The 21184-nt window shown below is 56.1% G+C and overlaps 1 protein-coding gene across 1 annotated transcript in view; it reads left to right on the forward strand.

Annotated features, from left to right (window-relative positions):
* FAIM2 (Fas apoptotic inhibitory molecule 2) overlaps window positions 1-21184 on the forward strand; it is a 29796-nt gene that overhangs the window by 1987 nt on the left and 6625 nt on the right. Inside the window, exons 2-11 of the mRNA XM_065887506.1 lie at window positions 1429-1624; window positions 4287-4390; window positions 4808-4872; window positions 5359-5412; window positions 11497-11547; window positions 11881-11920; window positions 12410-12447; window positions 12993-13080; window positions 13373-13468; window positions 15149-15202. Coding sequence (XP_065743578.1) covers window positions 1429-1624; window positions 4287-4390; window positions 4808-4872; window positions 5359-5412; window positions 11497-11547; window positions 11881-11920; window positions 12410-12447; window positions 12993-13080; window positions 13373-13468; window positions 15149-15202 — 786 coding nt within the window. The remainder of the gene's footprint in view (window positions 1-1428; window positions 1625-4286; window positions 4391-4807; window positions 4873-5358; window positions 5413-11496; window positions 11548-11880; window positions 11921-12409; window positions 12448-12992; window positions 13081-13372; window positions 13469-15148; window positions 15203-21184) is intronic.

Below are 21184 nucleotides of genomic sequence, written 5' to 3' on the forward strand. Positions count from 1 at the left end.
GTTCTGGTTTGAGGGAGAGGCTGAGGTTCCGACAGCATGAGGCCAAAATGGACTCTTAGCCAGGGGCCTCTTGCCCCTCCGCTCCCCTGCAGCCCCCATTCCTCTTCCTCTTTTTTTTTTTTCTTTGTCTGCACTGCCCACAGCATGCGGGATCTTAGTTCCCTGACCAGGGATTGAACCCGTGCCCCCTGCAGTAGAAGCATGGAGTCTTCACCACTGGACTGCCAGGGAAGTCCCCCTCTTCCTCTTTTTTTCCCTCTCCTCTCCCCTTTCTGTTTCCCTGCTCTTCCATCCCCACCCTCCTTGGTCATCTCCAGCCCAGCAGAAGGAGGCCAGCCCCAGTGGACGGTACCTGGGCTCTGCAGCCCAGTGGGCCATGTGTGGCTCTGAGTCATTCTTTCTCTCTGATCCTCAGTTCCTTCATTTAAAAACAGGGATCAAAATACAACGAGCAAGGTAGCAGGGAGATTCAATGAGAGGACCTTTCATTCAGTAATACTTTTAAGGGCCTGCTATTCTGTACCAGGCCCTTCCCTGGACCCCAGGGAAATGGTGGAACCATGTAGCGCCAGTCCCTGCCCCGGGGGACGGTGACCACCAATGGTGGGCTCTCCTAAGAATTTTCTCCTTCCTCAGTTCTTATCCCAGCTCCAGTGTGTGCCCCTGGCCAGCCCTGACCCCCCCTGGAGCTCAGTTCTCCCATCTGTAAAATAGGGAGATTCTTTTTTTTCCCAGATTTATTGGGGTATAATTGACAAATAGAAATTGTATATACCTAAGGTGTGTGATATTTTGATATACATATAACTTGCAGAATGATTACCACAATCAAGCTAGTTAACACATCCATCACTTCACGTAGTTACCTTCTGTGTGTGTGTGTGTGTGTGTGTGTGTGTGTGTGGCAAGAACACTTATGATCTACCCTCTCAGCAAATTTCAAGTACACAATACGGTATTGTTAACTGTAGTCACCAGGCTGCAATTAGATCTCCAGAACTTTTTCATCGTGCATAACTGAGACTTTGTGCCCTTTGACCAGTATCTCCCCATTCCCCCCACCCCCCAGACCCTGGCAATCACCATTCTACTCTGTGCTTCTACGATTTCGACAATTTTAGATTCCACATATAAGTGAGATCCTGCAGTTTTTGTCTTTCTGTGTCTGGCTTATTTCACTTAGCATGATGTCCTCCAGGTTCACCCATGTTGTTGCAAATGACAGGAATTCCTTCTTTTTTAAGGCTGAATAATATTCCACCGTATATATACCCCACATAAAATAGGGAGGTTCTTGTCTGCACCACTGCCATTCCTAGTGCAGGTGAGAAAGTACCCATGGAAGTTCCAGAAATTGAGGGGCTGGGGAAGAGGACTTAGAAGGTGCCCTCTCCCTGGTGACTGTCTCTCTCTGCCTCTACTCCACAGCTCTCTGTGGCTAACAAGGCCCCCGGGACAGAGGGGCAGCAGCAGGCGAATGGTGAGAAGAAGGAGGCTCCAGCAGTGCCTTCGGCCCCACCCTCCTATGAGGAGGCCACCTCTGGGGAGGGGCTGAAGGCAGGAGTCTTCCCGCCAGCCCCCTCGGCTGTGCCTCTCCACCCCAGCTGGGCCTATGTGGACCCTAGTAAGTCTCTCAGTTCCTGGAGGCTGGAGCATCAGGGGGAGTGGTGGGCCCAGATGGAAAACCTGCATAGGAAGAAGTTGCCCAGAAATAGACACACTGTGTGGTGGTTGTATGAGGCTCTGATGTCAAAGGTTTGGGATTTGGAGGACTTTTCTGAGGGTAGGTCAAGGAGAACTCCATGAAGAAGGACTGATACAGTTTCTGCAGCCATAGTTCCCTTGGATGGGGAAGAGGGGCTTTTTCAAGTCACCAAGCTAGGGCAAAAAGAGGGGACAGATGGGGGAGAAGAACCAGGGGCTGTCCTAGAAGAAAAGGATGCAGAGAGGGAGTGAGAGAGGTCAGAGTGGACACAGGAAGGAGCAGTACGAGGCTACAGCTAACTGTGGCCTCAGCTGGGGCTGGCTCCCTGTGAGCGTGGGTGCAGTTTGCTGACATGCTGGCTGATCTGAAACCAGTCCCCGTGGAGGCCCCAGGGTTGTTTAGGGCAGGGGCCTGAGGATCCACTTCACCCATCACTCTCCTTGTCTCTCTACCCTCCCCCAAGGCCTTAACTGGGGGCGGGAGAGCAGGATGTGGGGAAGGTGTGTGGATGCCAGCCTTAGCATCCCTCAGGGCCAGGCACAATTCCTAGGCCGACCCACCCGGGCTGACGCCAGCTCCTTGCAGACTAAGAATCGGGCTGGTAGGGGGCCCTCTGTTCGGCAGCCTGTGGGAGCTTTGCCTCAGGGCTGGGAATGTACAGCTCCCGCAAGCTGCAAGGAAGTCTTCCTCGGCCCCCTCGACCCCCTCCCCCACCTTGTCACCCCACCCCCACCCCCAGCAGAATTCTAGAAGGGATCCTGGGGACAATGCCTCAGACAGTCTCTACTCAGGAGGAGCGGCCACCATGGTCCACACCTCCCACCACAAAGCCCCTCAGCCCAGACCCAAGCAGACCCACCCCACCGTGATCCACTGGAGGACCTTTGAAGGTCTGGTGTTCATGGGAGCCCTTCCTCCTGCCGCTGACACCCACAAGACTGCTTTTTCTCTCCTTTTCTCCCCCTCTGTGGCCTGGCCGTTTGGGCTTTGGTGGGGGACGTGGACAGAACATGAAGGAGTGAAGGATAAGAGCTTTAGGGTCTCCAAGCCCCAGGTTGGCAGTGGGTCCACCTCCCTCCCCCTTCCTCATTTCCCGTATCCTGGTTGCCAGGACTGGCTGCCTTAAGGAATGTTTTCCAATGAACTGTCAGGGCAGAGGAAGGCAGCTCATTTCAGTCAGCACGTGACAAACATTTACTAAGCGTGCACCAGGCACCGTGTCTGGCACTGAGCTAATTTCTGGGGATGCATTGATTTGCAAGCCCTTCCCTCACAGAGCTGACAGTGTAGACAAGTAAATGGATGATTACCACATGGCGAAAGGCAGTGATGGAGGCCTTGGCAGTTCAGCTAACCCGCCTGACAGTCAGGGAAGACTTCCTGGAGGAAGGGGTATCCATGAGGGGAGTCCTGAAGGATGGCATGTATTAGCTTGGTGAAGAGGTAGGAAAATGAGTGTCCAAGGCTGAAAGAAAGAATGTGCGGGGGCCCAGAGGCAAGAGAGCACATTGCTGAAAAAAATATAGTCAGGCTGGAGAAAAGTAGAAGGGAGTAGTATGCAGTGGGGCTGGAGGACTCGTGGGAGGCGGAGGAGGCTTTGTTAAGGAACTTGAACTTGAGTAAAAGGCAGTGAGGAGCCATCAAAGAATTTAAAGCGGGACAGTGCCGAGGTCAGATTTGAAAGGCCAAGACAGGCTCTTGCTGTGGAGGGGAAGGTCATGGAGAACTTGCAGGGATGGTGGAGAGCAGAGTGGACACATTTGAGGCCTTAGGAATGACCCAGACGAGGGGTGAAAGAGAGAGGGTGGTGTCGTCAGCATCAGGCACAGAGCTTTCACTTTTATCCGTTTCATCCCCGTGAGGTGGGTATCACCAACCCATATCACGGAAGAGACAAAGAAGGCTGGTGACTTGCTTAAGGCCACACAGCTAGTCAGTCTTGGGGAGGGATCCACGTGTTTGCTTACAGAGCCCATGCTCTTCCAAAAGCCTGAGTTCTGGGACCAGGCCCCCAAACTTCACCCACACCCACATGCCACTTCTTGCCCTTGTCCTGGCTCTGTTTCCCCTCCAGCCTCCCCCAGCTCTGGTTCCCAGCTGGAGCACCAGCAGGTCCACCCCACCTACGAGTCCCCAGTTCCCACCCCCGGGACCTCAGAGCAAGCCGGGGTAGGACCTTTGACTCGGATGTGTGAGGTAGCCCTGGGGGAGTGGCTGTCCTTCTCTGATTCTCAGCCACAAGGGAGCCAGAATGTCCAGGAAGGGGGATGGGGGGGCACAAGAGGGAAGGGCCACATTTGTATGGCAGAGCTTGGGCCCCAGGGAGCCCCCACTTGGGGTGGGAAGGGGGGATGACTGTTCCTTCTCACACTCAGAACAGGAAAGGTGAGGGGCAACCTGGGAGAGATCTGGGATCTCTGTGGGATGGGATGGGGTGGGGCAGGAGGAGGTTTGAGAATGGGGCTGGAGAGAAGGGCGTTGCCTGGTCCAGAAAGCCAGTCTGACAAAAGGTAGCTCTGAGCCGTTGGGGGTGGTGTTTATTTGTGTGGGAGCGCTCACGGCCCTCCCCCTGCCCATCCAGGCAGCAGCTCTAGCTATGAGAGTGGTTTCCCCACTGGAGACCATGAGCTCTTCACCACCTTCAGTTGGGATGACCAGAACGTTCGCAGAGTCTTCATCAGAAAGGTAACTGCCTCCCCCAACTCTCCCAGACTGGGAAGCTGGGTGGGGGGAGCCTCTTGAGAAGCCGCTGGCCCAGTCTCCTGCCCAGAGGCCATCCCTCTCCCCATCCTTGTGATGCCAACTGACGGCACCTACTGGGAAGTTGGGGTGCCCACTGCCCCCTGCTGCGGCTGAACACGTGGTCTCTTCTCTCCAGATGCCATGGGTGTGGGCTCTGGAGCGTCTTTGCCGTCCTTTCGCCTTGTCCTGGATTCATTCCGATGCCCCCTAAGAAGGAGGGTGGAAGGCCCAGGATGCGGGTCTGGAGGGTAGATGGAGTCGCCAGGAAGTTGGGGTCTCCCTAAGCCTTGCTGGGGGCCTGAGCCTCTCTGGCCCCCAACAGGGCCCCCCAAGCTGAGCGGAACCCCCTCCCACCCTCAGGTCTATACCATTCTGCTGATCCAGCTGCTGGTGACCTTGGGTGTCGTGGCTCTCTTTACCTTCTGGTGAGTTGGTTGTGTGGACCAGCACGTTCCACGGGTGGTGGCGCCAGGTCTCGACCTGGGGAGGAGGGTCCAGAGTCAGATTGTTCTTAGAACCGTCTGCCTGAAGATGATGGTGCAGGGCAGCGGCCCACCTCATGCTGGGAAGAACCTTAGACCGTGCACAGGGAGGGGTCCTCTGTCCAGCAGGGGGTGGCCCCGTGCTTTCTGGGCCTGCAGGTGTCTGTGAAGCAGTCGTTCCTCTCAGATGCAGCAGCCCTACACCTGGGCGCATCCAAGTCTCAGCCTGAGACTGGGAGACTGTGGCTGGAGCTCCTTCCCCCACCAGGGGTGTGGTCTCTCCTTTCTTCCTCTCGGAGTCCTGTGAACTGGCGGGTGGGGCAGGGGGTGGGGGTGGGGTGGCGGGGGTGGCGGGGGCAGGTGCAGATGTTGAACTAGAAATGGAGACAGAGGGTAAATTCTGATTCTCTCTCCCTCCCTTCTCTGCAGTGACCCCGTTAAGGACTATGTCCAGGCAAACCCAGGCTGGTACTGGGCATCCTAGTAAGTATACCCAGGCCCCTTCCCAGAACACCCTCCACAGCCAAGGTGGGAAATCTCCGCTGACAGAATCCCAGCCCATGACCTCTCCCCATCCCATAGGAACTGCCTCATAAGGGCATGGCCAGAAGGGGCCTTCTGGGGTGTGTAGAGCTGAGGGGGAGGGGAGGAGATGGGCGTTGGTTCTGGTGCCTGCGCAAGGAGGGAAGGGTGGAACTGGGGTCATGGCTAGGGAGACCCAGACCTTGGCCTGGAGGAGAAGGGGGGCTGGGACACCTCGGCCCACACTAATGATAATGTTGCTACTCAGTATTAACATAGTTGTTATTAATGCTTGTGAATTATTAATCATAAGAGATACCACTTATAAATGCCTAATAAGGGCTGGGCATTGTTCCACGTGCTTGATATGCAGTGTTGCATTCACTCCTCAGAAAATTAAGTCTCAGAGAGGTTGAGTAATTTGCCCAAGGTCACACAGGTAGGCAGTGGTAGAGCTGGGATTCAAACCCAAGATTCAGGTTGAGGCTTGTACTCTTAATCCCTCTACTTAGCAGACTCCCTTCCCCTCGAGCAGTTGGCTTCTGCTTATATACTCTACTCTTTAAGGAGCATGGCGGGTAACTTGAGAGGTTATTCTGACCCCCCTATGCGGGCAATTAAGGAGTCATTCTGGATACTGCCAGGCCGGACCACCCTGTTCAAAGCAGAGCTACTGTCAGCAAAGTCTCCTTCAGCACCCACTGTGAGCCCAGGCCAGAACTGGGGCTGGTGGAGACGAGGGCTCTGCAGGGGAAGGTGGTGGGCATACAAGGCAGCCTGTGAAAGAGCAGCATTCAGAGGAGGGGGAGCCCTCAGTCCATGTCAGCGGGTGCGCCTCAAAGGATGAGCCAAGGGGCCTGGGGACTGGGATAACTTAAGCAGAAGCTTGGGAGTGGGAGTGCACGTGGTACATTGGGTAAATTAGGGACCAGTCTGGCGGAGCACTGCAAGGCTCTGTGAGGGGAATCGGGATATCCCAGAGAGAAGCAAGGCCTTCCGGGGTGGAGGCTCTGAATGTCCACCCAAGGAGCTTGCACACTACAGCTGTCCCAGGCTTTTTCCTGGATGGGGGTCTGGTGGGAACGTAGGCTCAGCCCAGAGCCTCCTGGACCACCCGAGCCCAGAACAGTCCCAGAGTGGGCCTCAAGTTAACAAAAGCCAGCCAAAGCCTGACAGGAAGGAGACATCCTGGCCTCTGGGGCTCCCTGGAGGAGTGGAGGAGAAGCTCAGCCAAGTTGGGGATCCCAGGGGAGGAGACATTCACACCCAGAGCCCTTCTTAGGGCACAGGACAGAGGGCCTGTCTGCAGACCAGGCAGGGAGGCGGGCATTTGGGGGGACGGGGGGCACTGCAGGCTAAAACTGATGAGGTCCCAGGGACTGCCACCCCAGCCAGCCCCCGTGGCGGGTCGGCATGGCTCCCGGCACATCAGCATCGCCTGGCAGCCTCTGCGCCCTGCCACCTCGGGAATGCGGTCCCCAGGCCCCTCGTCAGGCCTCCTGCGGGAGGGTCTTTGGGACTCTGTGCCCTAAGCAGATGGTGGCAGGGGGACAGTCCAAGAATAAGCAGGCTCTAGAATTGAGGGCAGAGTCCACCCCACTGAGAATGGTGTGAGAATTTGACCTCTGAATGGTGAGAGGTCCTTCCTCCTCAGCATCTCCAGGCAGAAAACAGATGCTGTCCCAGACTCAGGGGTGGGTGGGTGTGGAGAGAAGTCGGAAGTGGGCATGGACCGTGTGCTTTCCATGGAGCGTCGCAAAGCCTTAAAGGTGCTTGGGAATTCACCACCAAGATGCTGCCCTGTTCTCTAGAAAGCCAGCCTGTTGCTCTGCCCCATCGTGCCCCCTCCCCATATCACTATCCAGTCCTGAGTCTGCCTCTGGGTGTGAGACCTAGTGGGTCTCACATCCTCCAAATACCAAGCCCTTAATAGCAGTAAGAATAAAACAGGTCTTTTTCTATGTATGTAGCACTGTGCCATGTGATTTGCAGATATTCTTCATTTGATCCTTAACAACAGCCCTACGAGACAGATACAGTTATTATCCCCCCCTTTTTTTTTTTAAAGAAGATGTTGGGGGTAGGAGTTTATTAATTTATTTATTTTATTTTTGCTGTGTTGGGTCTTCGTTTCTGTGCGAGGGCTTTCTCTAGTTGTGGCAAGCGGGGGCCACTCTTCATCCCAGTGCGCGGGCCTCTCACTATCGCGGCCTCTCTTGTTGCAGAGCACAGGCTCCAGACACGCAGGCTCAGTAGTTGTGGCTCACGGGCCTAGTTGCTCCGCGGCATGTGGGATCCTCCCAGACCAGGACTCGAACCCGTGTCCCTTGCATTAGCAGGCAGATTCTCAACCACTGCGCCACCAGGGAAGCCTTATTATCCCCATTTTATACATGAGAAAATTGAGGCTCAGAGAGAAGATGTTGCTTCCTGAGCAGCAGAGCCAGGATTGAACCCTGTCTTTCTGATTGAGAAGCTCATGCACTTCCCCTCCATGCTCTGCTGCTTCCCCACAGCCTGGGACTGGTCCTGGAGCCTCATAAGTTGGGGGAGGACACTGGGTTTGGACCCTGGCCTCCACCTGAGCCTCTGCCTTGGTCTTGACATTCTGTAAACAGACCACGGCTCTAGCTCAGGCCCTGAGGCCCAGGCTCTGACAAGCAAGTCTGTCTTTCACTTCTTCTGTGATTTATTCTTCGCTTCCTGGGATGGCAGCCTTCCAGCACCACCCCCTGCCCCCGCCCACTCTTTCTCCAGGCCCCAATCATCTCCTCAGTGGGCTCTCGCCTTACTGTCTGATGCTCCCTCTGAGCCTTGGCAGCGGGAACTGCCGGCCTCCCTACCGTGCGGGGGAGGAGTAAGGGCTGTGGGGTGGAGGTGGGGGGACCGGACAGAGGAGGAAAAGTGTGAGACCAGACTTGGGGGAGGTGGGTCCGAGCCTCTCCAGGAAGCTGTCAGTTAGCCAGGTTCTAGTTATAATAATAACAACTCCCATCTTCAGGTCCCTACCCAGTGCCAGGCTCTGTGCTCAAGGCTGGACTGCATGCTCTCATTCAGTCCTCGCTACAACCCAGTGAGTTGGTACCAGCATTCCCGTTTTACAAAGCAGGAGGCTGGAGCTCTGCAGTTAAGTAGCTGTTCAAGGTCACACAATGGTGGTGGCAGAGCTGGGATGTGAAATGAGGGTCAGGCTCCCAAACTGGCCCATACGCTCCAGGTCGTCCGTCCCTCTGCCCTTCCTCCCGACCACTCGTCTTGAGGGTTGAGGAGCTCTGGACCAGAGAGAAAAGGAGGCTGGGCCCTGCCCTCAGGAAGCTTCCAGTCTGGCCAGGGAGACAGGCCCCACAACCAGGATACACATAGATAAGGGTATTATTATTATTATTGTCGAAGTGACTGGTGACCCAAGGGAGACCGAAAGAGAGCAGATGCTGGGGTATTTCTTAACAACTGGGGCAGGACGACTCCACTGTTCCTCATGGAACAGGATGGCCTGCAGCCCTGGCCCTGGCACTGAGAACCCCTCCATCACTGTGACAGCAGTGATGCATCATTTGAGAACCACTGAAGAATAGGAGAGGGTGAAGATGGAGGGCTCCTATTTACCAAATCCAATAGGCTCGTCTCAACCCCTACATTCCCTGTGCTTTCACATTTCACCCAGAAATATTTAAAGATTGCCTAAGCCGTGCCAGGCCCTGGGTTGGACAATAGGTTGTTCCAGGTGTTACATCTGGGTGGGGATCAGATGAGCAGACCCATGGGGTGTGGGGTGCAGGCTTTGGTTGAGTTATGCCCGTGGTGCACAGAGGAAACCCCTCCAGCCTCAGCCCCAGGCATCCTCGCCAGTCGGTCCTTTCCAGTGGGGGCAGAGAGCGGTGGGCACACTGTGAGGGTGCAGAGGGCAATGAGGGTAGATGGAGGGGCGGAGTGCGGTGCCGGATGGGCTGGAGAGGTAGGCCGGGGGGCGGATCAGGCAGGGCATCACCAGGTCTTTGGAATTTTAAACAGGAGAGTCACATGATAGGATCTACCTATAGCTTGGAGAGTGGAAGGCAGGACTGGAGGCAGAAGGACCAGATAAACAGAGATGACCCGACCTAAAAGGGTGGTCGTGGGGATGGAGAGAATGGGACAGATTTGAGAACTGCCTGGGTAGAGGATCAGCAGGTCCAAGTGATTAGCTGGGCGTGGCAGGGTGAGAGTCAAGGCTGACTGAGGTCGCTGGTTGGGTGACTCGGAGGCTGCATGACATCCTCTGCAATAGGGGATGCCGGAGGAGGAGCAAGGAAGAGGGCAGGTTCAGCTCTAACCTGCTGCCTAACAGCCGTGGTTGCCCAGTAGGCAGTTGGTTATTCAGGTCTGAGGTTGAGAAGGAAATTCTAGATCAGAAATATGGTGTGTGAGTCATGAGCATCTGCCTGATAAAGGGAGTCCTAGGAATGAGTGAGGCCCCCCAAGAGGATCATGAAGGGAGACGGTCTGATAGCAGAGACCCTGTGCTGAAGGAGATGGAGAAGGCGTGACCAGGGAGGTAGGAGGGGACCCAAGGCTGTGTCATTGTGGGACCAGGGAAACAACGAGAGAGATCAGATGTCAGCATGTCCAGGTCAGATAAGGATGGACAAGTGTCAGTGGGACTCAACAAAGTCATAGTGATGTGGCAAAGCCAGCTCTCATTAAGTGGGACAGGGGCTGGTTTGTTAAGTTGAGGAGTAATTGTGAGTTGGAGAAGGTGCCGTGAGTGGAGACAACTTTTTCAAGAAGCTTGGCTGTGAGGGTGGATAAAGTGGCAGTAGCTGGAGCCGGGAAAGGTGTTGGTTAAAGATGGAGAACAGCTGAGGAGGTTTGTGAGGGAGAAGATGTAGCAGTCGATGGCAGGGCGGTTGAGGGTGTGGGACCCAGAGGCTTGGGGGGATTCACCTGGGATGGGAGGAGGGACAGGAGGAAGGACACATAGATGCATGACGCGATGTTTGCAGGCGGCAGGCAGGGAGCCAGTGGAGCCCCCCACCTCATCTCGAATCTTTCTGGGACACATCAGGCCAGACCAGGCGGGAGAGTGAGGCAGCCTGGGAGGTTTGCAGATGAAGGAGGATGGTTGGCATTGTTGCTGTAGGGGATGGGTGAGAGAACCGAGGAGGGAGATGGGGAAGGATGACAGGTGCCATGTGTTGAGGGCACACTGAGAGCTGGAGACCATGCATTGGTGTTGGTACCAATCTAGGTAGACATGAGCATGCCCCAGCCTTGGGTCTTCAGCCCTCATGTCCCACCTCCTGGACTGGCCTCCACCTCCACTGCTCTCCAGAAAATCCTTAATCCTCGACCCCTGTCTCTGGGTTTCACCTGAGCTTCCTGCCAGTCTCCCAATGGATAAGGCCACCTGATCCAAAAATTCATGCCACAGGTACTTCTTGCTGTGCCAGGTGCTGGCAGGACAGACAAGATCATTGTAGGTAGTGACAGGGCCAGGGAAGGGCCTAAAGGAGGCAGTATGGGGTAGTGGTTATAAGCTAGGACTCTGGAGGAGAATGCCTGTGTCCTAGCCCTGCCTCTGCCATGTGGTAGCTCTATGACCTTGGACAGCTCACCTGGCCTCACCGTGCCTCAGTTATAAAGTGAAGAACGTGCTTCCTAGAGAAGATACGAGGGTTATATTCGCTAATCCTCATAAAGCATGTAGCCCTCTGCCTGGCATATAGAGAACACTGTATATGAGCTTTTCAAAATATATATAAGTAATAAGATATTGTCTGGGGGGAACCACTTTGCACTGGGGGGTCAGCTACCACATGGCACCCAAGATTCAGTATTTCTAGAAGCAGGCTCATCTTACTCCCCTTCCTTTCTTTTGGAATTACACCATCACCCTGCCCATTGCAAGGTTCTGAGATGATCGTGAGCTTAACCAACCCCTGTCCCTGGCCCGTGGCAGCCTGCTTGGTGCCCTGTGGGCAGGGGTGGCAGAGAGTGGGACGAGCAGGGGCCTGGGTGGAGGGCCTTCAGGGGCGGCCAGCTCTCGCATCCGTCTGTCTCTCACAGCGCCGTCTTCTTCGCGACCTACCTGACCCTGGCCTGCTGTTCTGGACCAAGGTATGATGACGGCTTGAGGAGCAGCATGGCTGTGGGAACGTGAGCAGGACCTTGGAAGTCCTGGCCCCAGTCCTGCTTGCCGCCAGTGCACCCCTAAGACGGCCCCATCCTTCTCTGGGCTCCATCAAGCAGGCCTGCCCCTCCCTCCTTTACTTGGCACCTCGGGGCGGGGGGGAGGGTGAAGGCACAGATGGGGGCACATGGGGATGTGGCTGAAGGAAGAAGCTCCGAGGAGTGGGGATGAGTTTGTCGGAGAGCCCTCCTACAGCATGACCCAGCCTGTGCTGCAGGCACGCCCCCTCTCTCCTCTGAACTCGGTGGCTTGCCTTACAGGAGGCATTTCCCCTGGAACCTGATCCTCCTGACCATCTTTGTAAGTGATGTGGGGACAGATACTGAGTGGGGATGGGGGAGGAGAGTTGAAGGGTGAGCTTCGAGGGCTAGGAGTTGGAGGTAGCTCATGTGAGGTCACTGGGGGTGGCAGGGGTATTTTCGCCCCACTTCTTCTGCAAAGACACCCCACCCTCTCTTTCCAAATAGCCTTTCTCTCCCCACTCCATCCACTCCCACTTTCCGTTATGATTTTGTTTTTAAGAGGTTTGTATGGGGACTCCTAGAGCTATGGATAACAAGAGCTGGGGGTGGGGGGAGGGTGTGAATCTTAGAAAGGGGGACGAGCAGGGCTGCAGAAAAAAGAAAGGGACAGCTGGGACCTCCTTCACCGGGAGAAATCCTGGAGGTAAATGTGTGTGTGAGCAAAGCAGACTCAGAGTTGAGGGGTACACACAAGGGGTGGAGACCCAGGCTGGCCCTTGAAGGTGTCTGGGCCCCCAGCATTCCCTCATCCTGCTTCTCCTTTCAGACCCTGTCCATGGCCTACCTCACTGGGATGTTGTCCAGGTAAAGGGGCCAGGCGGAAGGGGGCTGGCCACACCCCGAGGGGAGCTGCCCCAAGCACAGTCCTTCCGGGGAGCGTTTCGACGGGGCCGGGGGGGCGGTGGGCATTCAGGCAGGCAGGAGACGTGGGCTTAGAGCGCGCTTCTCCCGCACTCGGCCTCCAGGACCTGGCCAGGCTGGTGGGTGGGGGTGGGAGACGGAGGAGAGCAAGGTGACACCTCTCAAGCTGCAGCTGAAAAGACCCCAGGTTCATGATCACACAGCTCCCTATAAGCCACCTCCAGGCACCAGCACAACCCCTCCCCACCCCCATTCCCACCTCTTCGAGATCCTTCTAACAGGATTTTGAGTGTGAGCATGTTGGGGAGGGTGGGCCCCAGTAGAAAGGATGAGGAGGCAGAGAGAAGGGGGATCCTGGGAAAGGGGAGAGGCTGGGAGCCAGAGGTCGTGGGATCAGGTCCTGGCAGAAGGGGAGGACCTGGGAGGAGGGCAAGGGGAGACCAGAAGCCCTGCCCTGAAGCCGACGCCCTGGCCTGCCCGTCCTGCAGCTACTACAACACCACATCCGTGCTGCTGTGCCTGGGCATCACGGCCCTCGTCTGCCTCTCGGTCACCGTGTTTAGCTTCCAGACCAAGGTCAGCCCTGGGGCCTTCGGGCTGGGGAAGGTTGGTGGGGGGCGGGGGCGGTGGGCTGCAAGCTTGGATTCCCCAGCTGGGGGAGGTAAAAGGCACGCGTAGTGTCTGGGGAGGCCGCCTGGGATGGCAGGGGGAGGAACAGCGGGTCCTGGGGTGAGCACGGGAAGGTGGCCTGCTGCCGAAGCCTCGGCCTTCTGGCCAGCACACTGCCCAGCCGGGGCCCCCAGGAACGCCGGGCCGCCCTGTGCAGGCCTGAGGGCCCCGGCAGCTGACGCCTGTCCCACCCCTGCAGTTTGACTTCACGTCCTGCCAAGGTGTGCTCTTCGTGCTGCTCATGACTCTCTTCTTCAGTGGACTCATCCTGGCCATCCTCCTGCCCTTCCAATATGTGAGTCTCCAGGTCTCCCAGCCGGCCCCGTGGGGATGGCGGGGGTGGGCCTGCCGGCCCGAGGGTGCTGTTTCCTCCTACACCCTCCAGGGAAGGCCGCGAGCCAAGGGCTCACAGCCTGCCATCCTGTCCTGCCCCTCCTGGCACCTGCCCTGGGCTGCTTGGCAGTGTAAGCAAACAGCGAAGCGAGGCTTTTCTTGACAGGTCTGGGCACCTGCCCACTCCACAAGCCACATCCGCGTCACCTTCCCCATCTTCTCCACTAGCGGGGAGGTGAGGCCGAGGGGGAGGGCTCAGATCATTTAAACCCTAGGCCGGGGAGGGGGCTCCGGAGCTCCATGGGGCCACCAGGCCCAGAGGGGCCCCGAGGAAGGGCTTCCTGGGCCTCTTGGGGGATCAGTCAAGTGCAGAGAGGCAGGATCTGGCTGTCCAGGCAGACGGGAAATGGGACAGTGGGGCTCCGAGCATACCCCTGCCCCATGAGGGTGTCCATGGGGACAGCTGAATCTCAGCTCTTTAAGAAGTGTCCGGCCTGCCTGGGAAATCCCACTAAGACTGCTCAGGGCTCAGTGACCCATTCCAGGCACTCAGGCTGCTGCAGGTGGAGAAGGGGCAGACTGAGGGCATCACAGGAGGGGGTTTGAACCCTGGGAACCCAAGAGAGCAGCTGTTGGACCCGTGCTGAGGGCTCAGGGCTTGTACCTGCCACGGGCTCCTCTTAGCTACCTCTAGTACGGGGGTCCCCCACTGCCCCTTTTCTGCCGGGCTGAGAGCAGTATTCCTCACTCCCCCTCCCTACCCCATCCTGCCCAGCCCCAGGTTATTGCTTCCCAGTCCAGAACGTCGGGATTGGTTCAGGCATTTCCTTGGCTCTTCCCAGGATCCTGTTGACAAAGGGAGGAGCCGGAGCCTGCCTGGGGGCCCTCTGTGTATCTAGGTTGGGGGGGAGGGGTACAGGAAGGGGCCCCAGAGCTTCCAAGAACACTTTATCGACCCGGGTCAGGCTGATGGAATGCCTGTGTTTCCAGGAGTCTTCTGGGGGAAGGCTCTTCAGAGGGCACGGCTCGTTTGGCACCTCTTGCAAGGTTTCCGCACTCAGCTGGGTGCCCCTGAGGCCTGGGGAGAGCAGAGGTTGGGAAGGGGTGCTGTTCCAGCCTCTGCAGGGAATCCCAGCAAGCACAGCTGGCAGGGATGCCAGATGCCCCCCCAACCCCTGGGCCTAAGTCTTTGTCCCCTTCTACCTGAGCCCCTTTACCCACACAGGCAGAGCCAGGAAGCTCCCGACATGGGGACAGACGGCACAGGGATGAGTCCACACTGGGAGAAGGGCACAGCCTCAGACCAGACCCAGGCTGGGAGGATGGCAGGGACCCCATAGGATGAGTCACCCTGGGCCAGCCTGAGCCTGGGGCTGTGTGTGGAGGAAAGAAGTGCTGGCCCATCTGGACCTCCCCTGCCAGCCCTCCAGGATCACTGTTACCCTGGGGCTCCCCCACCCACCGTGAGCATGCAGGGGATTAAGGACCTCTCAGTCTGGGGCAGGGTTGGGGGGGTGAGAGAGGGCCCCCACTGGGGAGGTCTGTGCCACACCCTCCATTCTCGGACTGATCCCTTCTCCCTGCCCCTCTGCCGCACTGCCCATCTCGCCATCCTTGAGCCCGTGTTTTGTCTGCCCTGCAGGTGCCCTGGCTCCATGCAGTGTACGCCGTGCTGGGAGCAGGCGTGTTTACGTTGGTGAGTGTGGCCTCCCGGGGGCCCTGGCTTCTCAGCCTCCCACCATCTCCTCAGGTCCCTCCACCATCCCCATCTTCCTCATAGTCCTCTTCTTTGAACCCTTGTGAAGTACCAGTGGGTGCAGAGGGGCTCAGTGCTGTCAGGTCTCTAAGACAGACCAGCTGACCTGGGCAGAGGGGCAAGGAAGGTCGTAACAACAGGATTGACGCTTTAGACAGAGCTGGGAAGAGGTACCCCTGACTCCTGGGGAGGTTCAGTGCTGCTTGTGGGGGTGGGAGAGTGAGGGTGTCCCAGCCGCATGGACCAAGTTAGTCCTTGCTCTGCTGGGAGTAATCTGGGAAGGCTTCTTGGAGGAAGGGAGATTCCAGGTACCCTGTGACAGATGCACTTAGATTGAGCTTGTCCGTGGCTGTCCTCACCAGACTGAGAGTGTTAATGATGATGATTATGGTTATGATAACAATGATAGCTGGTATTTATTGAGCACTTGCTTCTCCCACAGCAAGCTCTGCACACATACTGAATCCTCACCATAACTCTATAAACTAGGTTCTGCTGTTCTCAGATTAAGATGAGGAGCCTGAAGCTCAGAGACTTTAAATGACTTGCAGGCAGCAGACAGCATCCTGGAAGTGGAGGGTTAGACTGGGGATCTGCACAGATGGCTCCAGAGCCCCACTCAGGGTCTGAGGCTAGGTGGGGAAGGGAGTGGGGTGGCTGGAGGCAGATGCCCAGGAGATGAAGGTGACCAGGGGCAGATGTCTGCCTAGAGCAGCCCAACACAGGCCCTTTGCTCAGTGGGCTCCCAGCACCTGAATGTGATGGTGCTCCAGGACAAGCCTGTGTTGGTGACATCTTCTTACGCGGTGGGGTGACATCCAAGGTAAACATCCACTGCCAGTGGGAGCAGTGACCAGACTCTCCTCTCCCTCACTGGTGTTTTCAGCTCAACTCAGTCTGGTCAGAGTTCTGGGCTTAATCACAGGTTCCAGAGGCTTATGGCTGACAGAGTGGGGGAGCAGAGATGGGGGGAACTTTGGGGGTGTGGATAGGGATCGAGCCAGGAATGGAGGTGTGGTAGATTCATTCATTCATTTCCACAGGTCTTTATTGAGCACCTACTAAGTGTGAGGTGTGTGCTGGGTGCCCAGGATGCCACAGTCAGCAGGAAGGGCACAGTGCATGGCACATAGTGGCACTCAGTAAATACCTATGGAGTAAATGGCCTCCAGGCTCAGAAGCTGAGGGCTGGACAGGACTGAAGAAGGGGTCTAGTGAAACTTCAAGCCTCTCATTTTAGAGATGAGAAAACTTAACCCCGAAGAAGTTAAGTGATTTTTCTAAGGTTTCCCTGCAAGATAATGGTAAATCAACTAAGTGTGATTGGCCTTGGTCAAGACTAGGGTGACCAACTTATCCCAGTTTACCCAGAACTTTCCCGGTTTTAGCACTGAAAGTCTCACTTCTTGGGGGAACCCCCTAGGAACTCCAAGGTTGGGCAAACCAGGATGGTCGATCACCCTGCTTCACTAACTTCTCTGGCTCCTGATCAGCACTCTTTCCTGCACGCAGTACCTGCTAAAGACAAATTTTGATGAACAGGTTGGGGTGGGGGTGTGTCGGCTAGGAGGAAAGGAAGGAGGGTCAGACTGAGGGGAGGGAGACTGGGGAGGCCTCAGAGGACAGCGTTTGCCAGGGACAAATGGAAGAAGAGGGGTCCGTGCCGGGCAGAGTGGGAGGAGGGCGAGCGCTGATGGAGGGTCAGGGAGTTTACTTGGCTTCGCGCTGATCAGGACACAGCACGTGTGTCAGCTATACGGGGAGGCTGTGTGTACAAGTCGGGTTGGATGAACAGTAATCCTTTAAATTTCTTTAATAACCCCTTGCATTATTAGAATAATAAAAATAATCCCAACCGTCTGTGCCACCCTTTACATTTTACAAAGCACTTTCACACCTATTACCTCACTGGATCTCCATCACAACCCAGGGAGGGAGGTAGTGCTGCTGTTAGACCTGCTTTCTACATGTGAAGACCCGCTTTCCACATCCAAAGTCCCGGGTGTTAAGGAGCCGGCACAGGGTCCCACCTCCAGTAAGGGGCAGATTTAGGACAGGATGCAGGTGTCCTGTGCCCAGCCTGGTGCCATTGCCAGAACCCCCATCGTCCCCCTCAAAGAGGACAACTTCTGTTGGCTTGAAGTGGGGAGAGGCTGGGGTGATCTCTCCAGCAATGTTCCCCCTCCCTCTCTCGCACCATCAGTGTTGCCCTCGCTACTGGATTATCTCCATCTGCGTAGAAACAGGCTGTAATTTCTCCCAACTGAAAAAACAGCAACACACAAAACACTCTTAACCCACATCTCCCTCTAGCCCGCCCAATTAGAGCAAAGCTCCTTAAAATGGAATCTACACTCTCTCCAATTCCTCTCCTCCCTTCCTCCCTTCTCTCTACTCAGTCCTTCTCCCATTCTCTCTTACCCTCTTAAAAACGCTCTCTCCGAGGTCCACAATGGCCACCCTGTGACTGAATCCAGCTGTCATTTCTCAGTCCTTATCTTGCTCGACTCTCAGCAGCATTTGATACAATTGCTCATTCTCTCCCCCCAGAAGCATCTTCTTCACTTGGTATCTAGGCACCAGCTCTCCTGGTTTTCCTCCTGCTTCCCGGGTCGCACTGGAGGGCTCTGGGGCCATGGACCGTCCACACGCACTCCCTAGGGGATCTCAGACTGTCTCAAGACTTTGAATACCATCTTTTATGATGATGACCCTAAATTTTACATCGCTAGCCTGGAATCCCACACTAGACTTGCCAATTGCCTACTCCGTGTCCACACTTGGAAATCTAATGGGCACCTCAAACTTAATGTGCATGGAGTTGAGCTCCTGCTCTTCCCCTGAACCCCTGCTCCTCCCACAGCCTTCCTTGTTGCTGTAAGTGGCAGCTCCATCCTTTCAGTCACTCAGGCCAAATGCCTTGATGACACCTCGACTCCTCACTCTCCCCACACCCCACAACTGGCCCAGCAGCAAATCCGGTTGGCCTCACCTTCTATCTGGAATCTGATTGCTTCTCTACACCTTCATGGCTACTTCCTGGTCCATGTCACCATCACCTTCCACCTGGATTCTTGAAATGGCCTCGCACGGGTGCTGCCCCTACAGTCTGTGTCCCACACCACAGCAGCTAGAGTGATCCTGTTAAACATTGGTGAGGTCAGGTCATTCCTCCGCTTGGCCTCCAGCAATCGCTCTCCACTGCCTGCAGGCCCCCCCTGACCTCACGGCCTCCCGTTGCCCACTCTACTGCAGCCACGCTGGCATCCTTGCTGCTCCTGAGGACGGCAGGCTCACTCCCAGCCCGGGGCCCCTGCACCCGAGGTTGCCTCTGTCTGTTCCTTCCCATCTGCTCACAGCTCCCTCTCTCCCCTCCTTCAAGTGTTTGCTTTATTTACAATCTCTTGTGCTGAGCATGTACGCACGCACATGCAGGCATGCACACACGTTGCTCCCTACACCCCCGTTTCTCCATAGCACGTCTCATCCTCTGACATACTACATATTTTTCTGGTTTATTTATTGTTTGTCCCCGTCCAGCAGAATTTGAGTTCCTTGAAGGCAGGGATTTGGGTCTGGCTTGCTCATCGCTGCATCCTTGGTGCCTAGAACAGTGCATGGCGCACAGCAGGCGCCCCTGGATGTTTGCAGAAAGAACAGACGCCTGAGAGGCCAGGTCCGGCTGAGGCGCTGTCAGAGTGAGGCAAAGAAAGCATGGGTGCATCACTGACTTAAGCGTCAGTCTTCTGTGAGTCACGGGGGCGGGGGAGGAACCACTGCGCCTAATTACCTGTTAATGTCTCATTAGGGGAGCAACGCTCCGACAGTTCAGGGCTCATCCTGCAGTTTATGTAAACAATGGTTAGGAGCACGTGGAGTCAATGCCCCAGTCCCATCTCCTGCCCTCTGCCACCTGGCTCAAAGGAGGGACGACCTGCAGCCCGTCCCCTGGGTCCCATGGCCTGGGGAGAGTTGAGGAGGGGCTGCTAGACTCATTCCACTCCCTCGTCTCAGTGTCAGGTGGATGGAGACCCACAGAGGCCCAGCCCCATGAGAACTAAGGTCCCCATTCCTCCCCGTTGAGCTCAAGTCAGAAGGTCCTTGACCTCAATCTGATCCTGCTTCCAGCATCACTTCTGTCCTTTGGAATCTGGTCCTGTAGCTTCAACCCATCCCCAGAACCAGTGCCCAGCACCCCTGGTCTCTCCATCTGCCCATCTGGCATCTCCTACCCTAGCCGATGGAGAATTCTCAGCCCCATGAGGGGCTGTTCCCGCACTGCAGCTAGGCAAGAATGTCACTCAGGCATCCCTATCCTCCTTGCTGCCTTGAGGAGGATGTGTGAAAGAAGGGGGAAGAGAAGTGTCAGAGGAGGGCCCAGATCCCAGTGAGACCCACCCCAACCCCCAGCAGCCTGGGCCTTGGAAGGGCTGTGAGCAGCAAAAGATTGTCTCCTAGAGACCTCAGCCCCTCCCCTGAAGGACCCTGCCATCTTTGAGAGCAGGGCCACCCAGATGGACTAGTCTGAGACTCGGGAGGTGGGGAGCCAAGTCCTCTTAGGGCTGTGGTCCTGCCTGCAGGAACGGGCCCCTCCTCGGCCTCACCCCGACTGGCCTTGGCATGTTCTCAAGAAGCTTGGGTTTTCTCCCTCACCCTACCACGTAACCCCCCCTCTAGGCACTAGACTCAGATGCCAACAGAAGTGGGTGAGTCAGCCGAAAGGTACTGGCCTCAGGCTGGCCCCATCCTCCTCTCCCGTCTAGTGCCCTCTCCTGGAGTGCTTTTCTGTAGGAGCCCATGGAAAGTGAGGCAGAGGAACATGAGGGCTGGGCTGGGTGATGAGGCAAGGTGGAGGGGTTTGGACAGAGCAGGAGGGTTGAGGCAGGGAGAGGGGGAGAGAGAGCGAGCGAGCGAGGGAGCACAGGTGGCGCCCAGGGCCTGGCCAGCTGCTTTCCTGCAGGGACTGAGCCTCTTTGCCTACATGACTCTGGGCAGGTTGCTCTGCCTCAGAGTTGGTCCTTCTTTGGGGAAGCTAAGCCTCCCAGCCAATTAAATCAGGAAGCCAAGCCTGGATACCTAGGGAAGAAACCAGGAATAGGACTTTAGAAATTAGGTGATGGGCCCAGTGGGAACAGAACTCTCTCCTGCCTGCCCCATCTGGCCAGTTTGAGAACCTCAGGAAGCATCAGTCTCTATGCTTTAAGGAAGATTAGTGAGAAGCCAGATTAGTGCATAGGAGAGAGGCTGAGAGATGATTAGTTAGGAGGCCACTGCAGTGTCCTAGAGTCAGGGATGGGGTGGCACGGAGAGCCTGTGTGGTCAGTACTGGATGCGTCAGGGCCTGATGGTGTTTGGATGAGTGAAGCTTGGATAGGAAGATGCTTTGTTTGTAGAGGTGCTGGGCCTCCAGTGCTGGGTATTGACTTCTGACCATTGAGGGGACACACACAGCCGTCTGCTCTCAGTTCCTAGAAGAAAAGGAACACTGAGACTGTGAGCCCTCAGAGTGACAGGGACCTCCCTGTGCTGAGAGAGCACACCCAGACACACACACCACACACACATACATACTACACACTCACACACACACACATACCATACACACATCACACATATACACCACACACACATACACACATCACACACACCACACACACATATATACTACACACACACACACCACCCACATGTCACACATACACACCACACACATACACAGACACCATACACACCACACACACACCACACATACATACTACACACACACACATGCATACCATACACACGTCACGTCACACACCACACATGGCATACACATGTCACACATACACACCACACACATACATATTACACACGTGTACACACCACACACATGCATACCACACACACACCCCACACACATGCCATACACATCACACACAC

The sequence above is a fragment of the Phocoena phocoena genome, chromosome 11, assembly GCF_963924675.1.
Source record: "Phocoena phocoena chromosome 11, mPhoPho1.1, whole genome shotgun sequence".
In the NCBI taxonomy this organism is placed as follows: domain Eukaryota; kingdom Metazoa; phylum Chordata; class Mammalia; order Artiodactyla; family Phocoenidae; genus Phocoena; species Phocoena phocoena.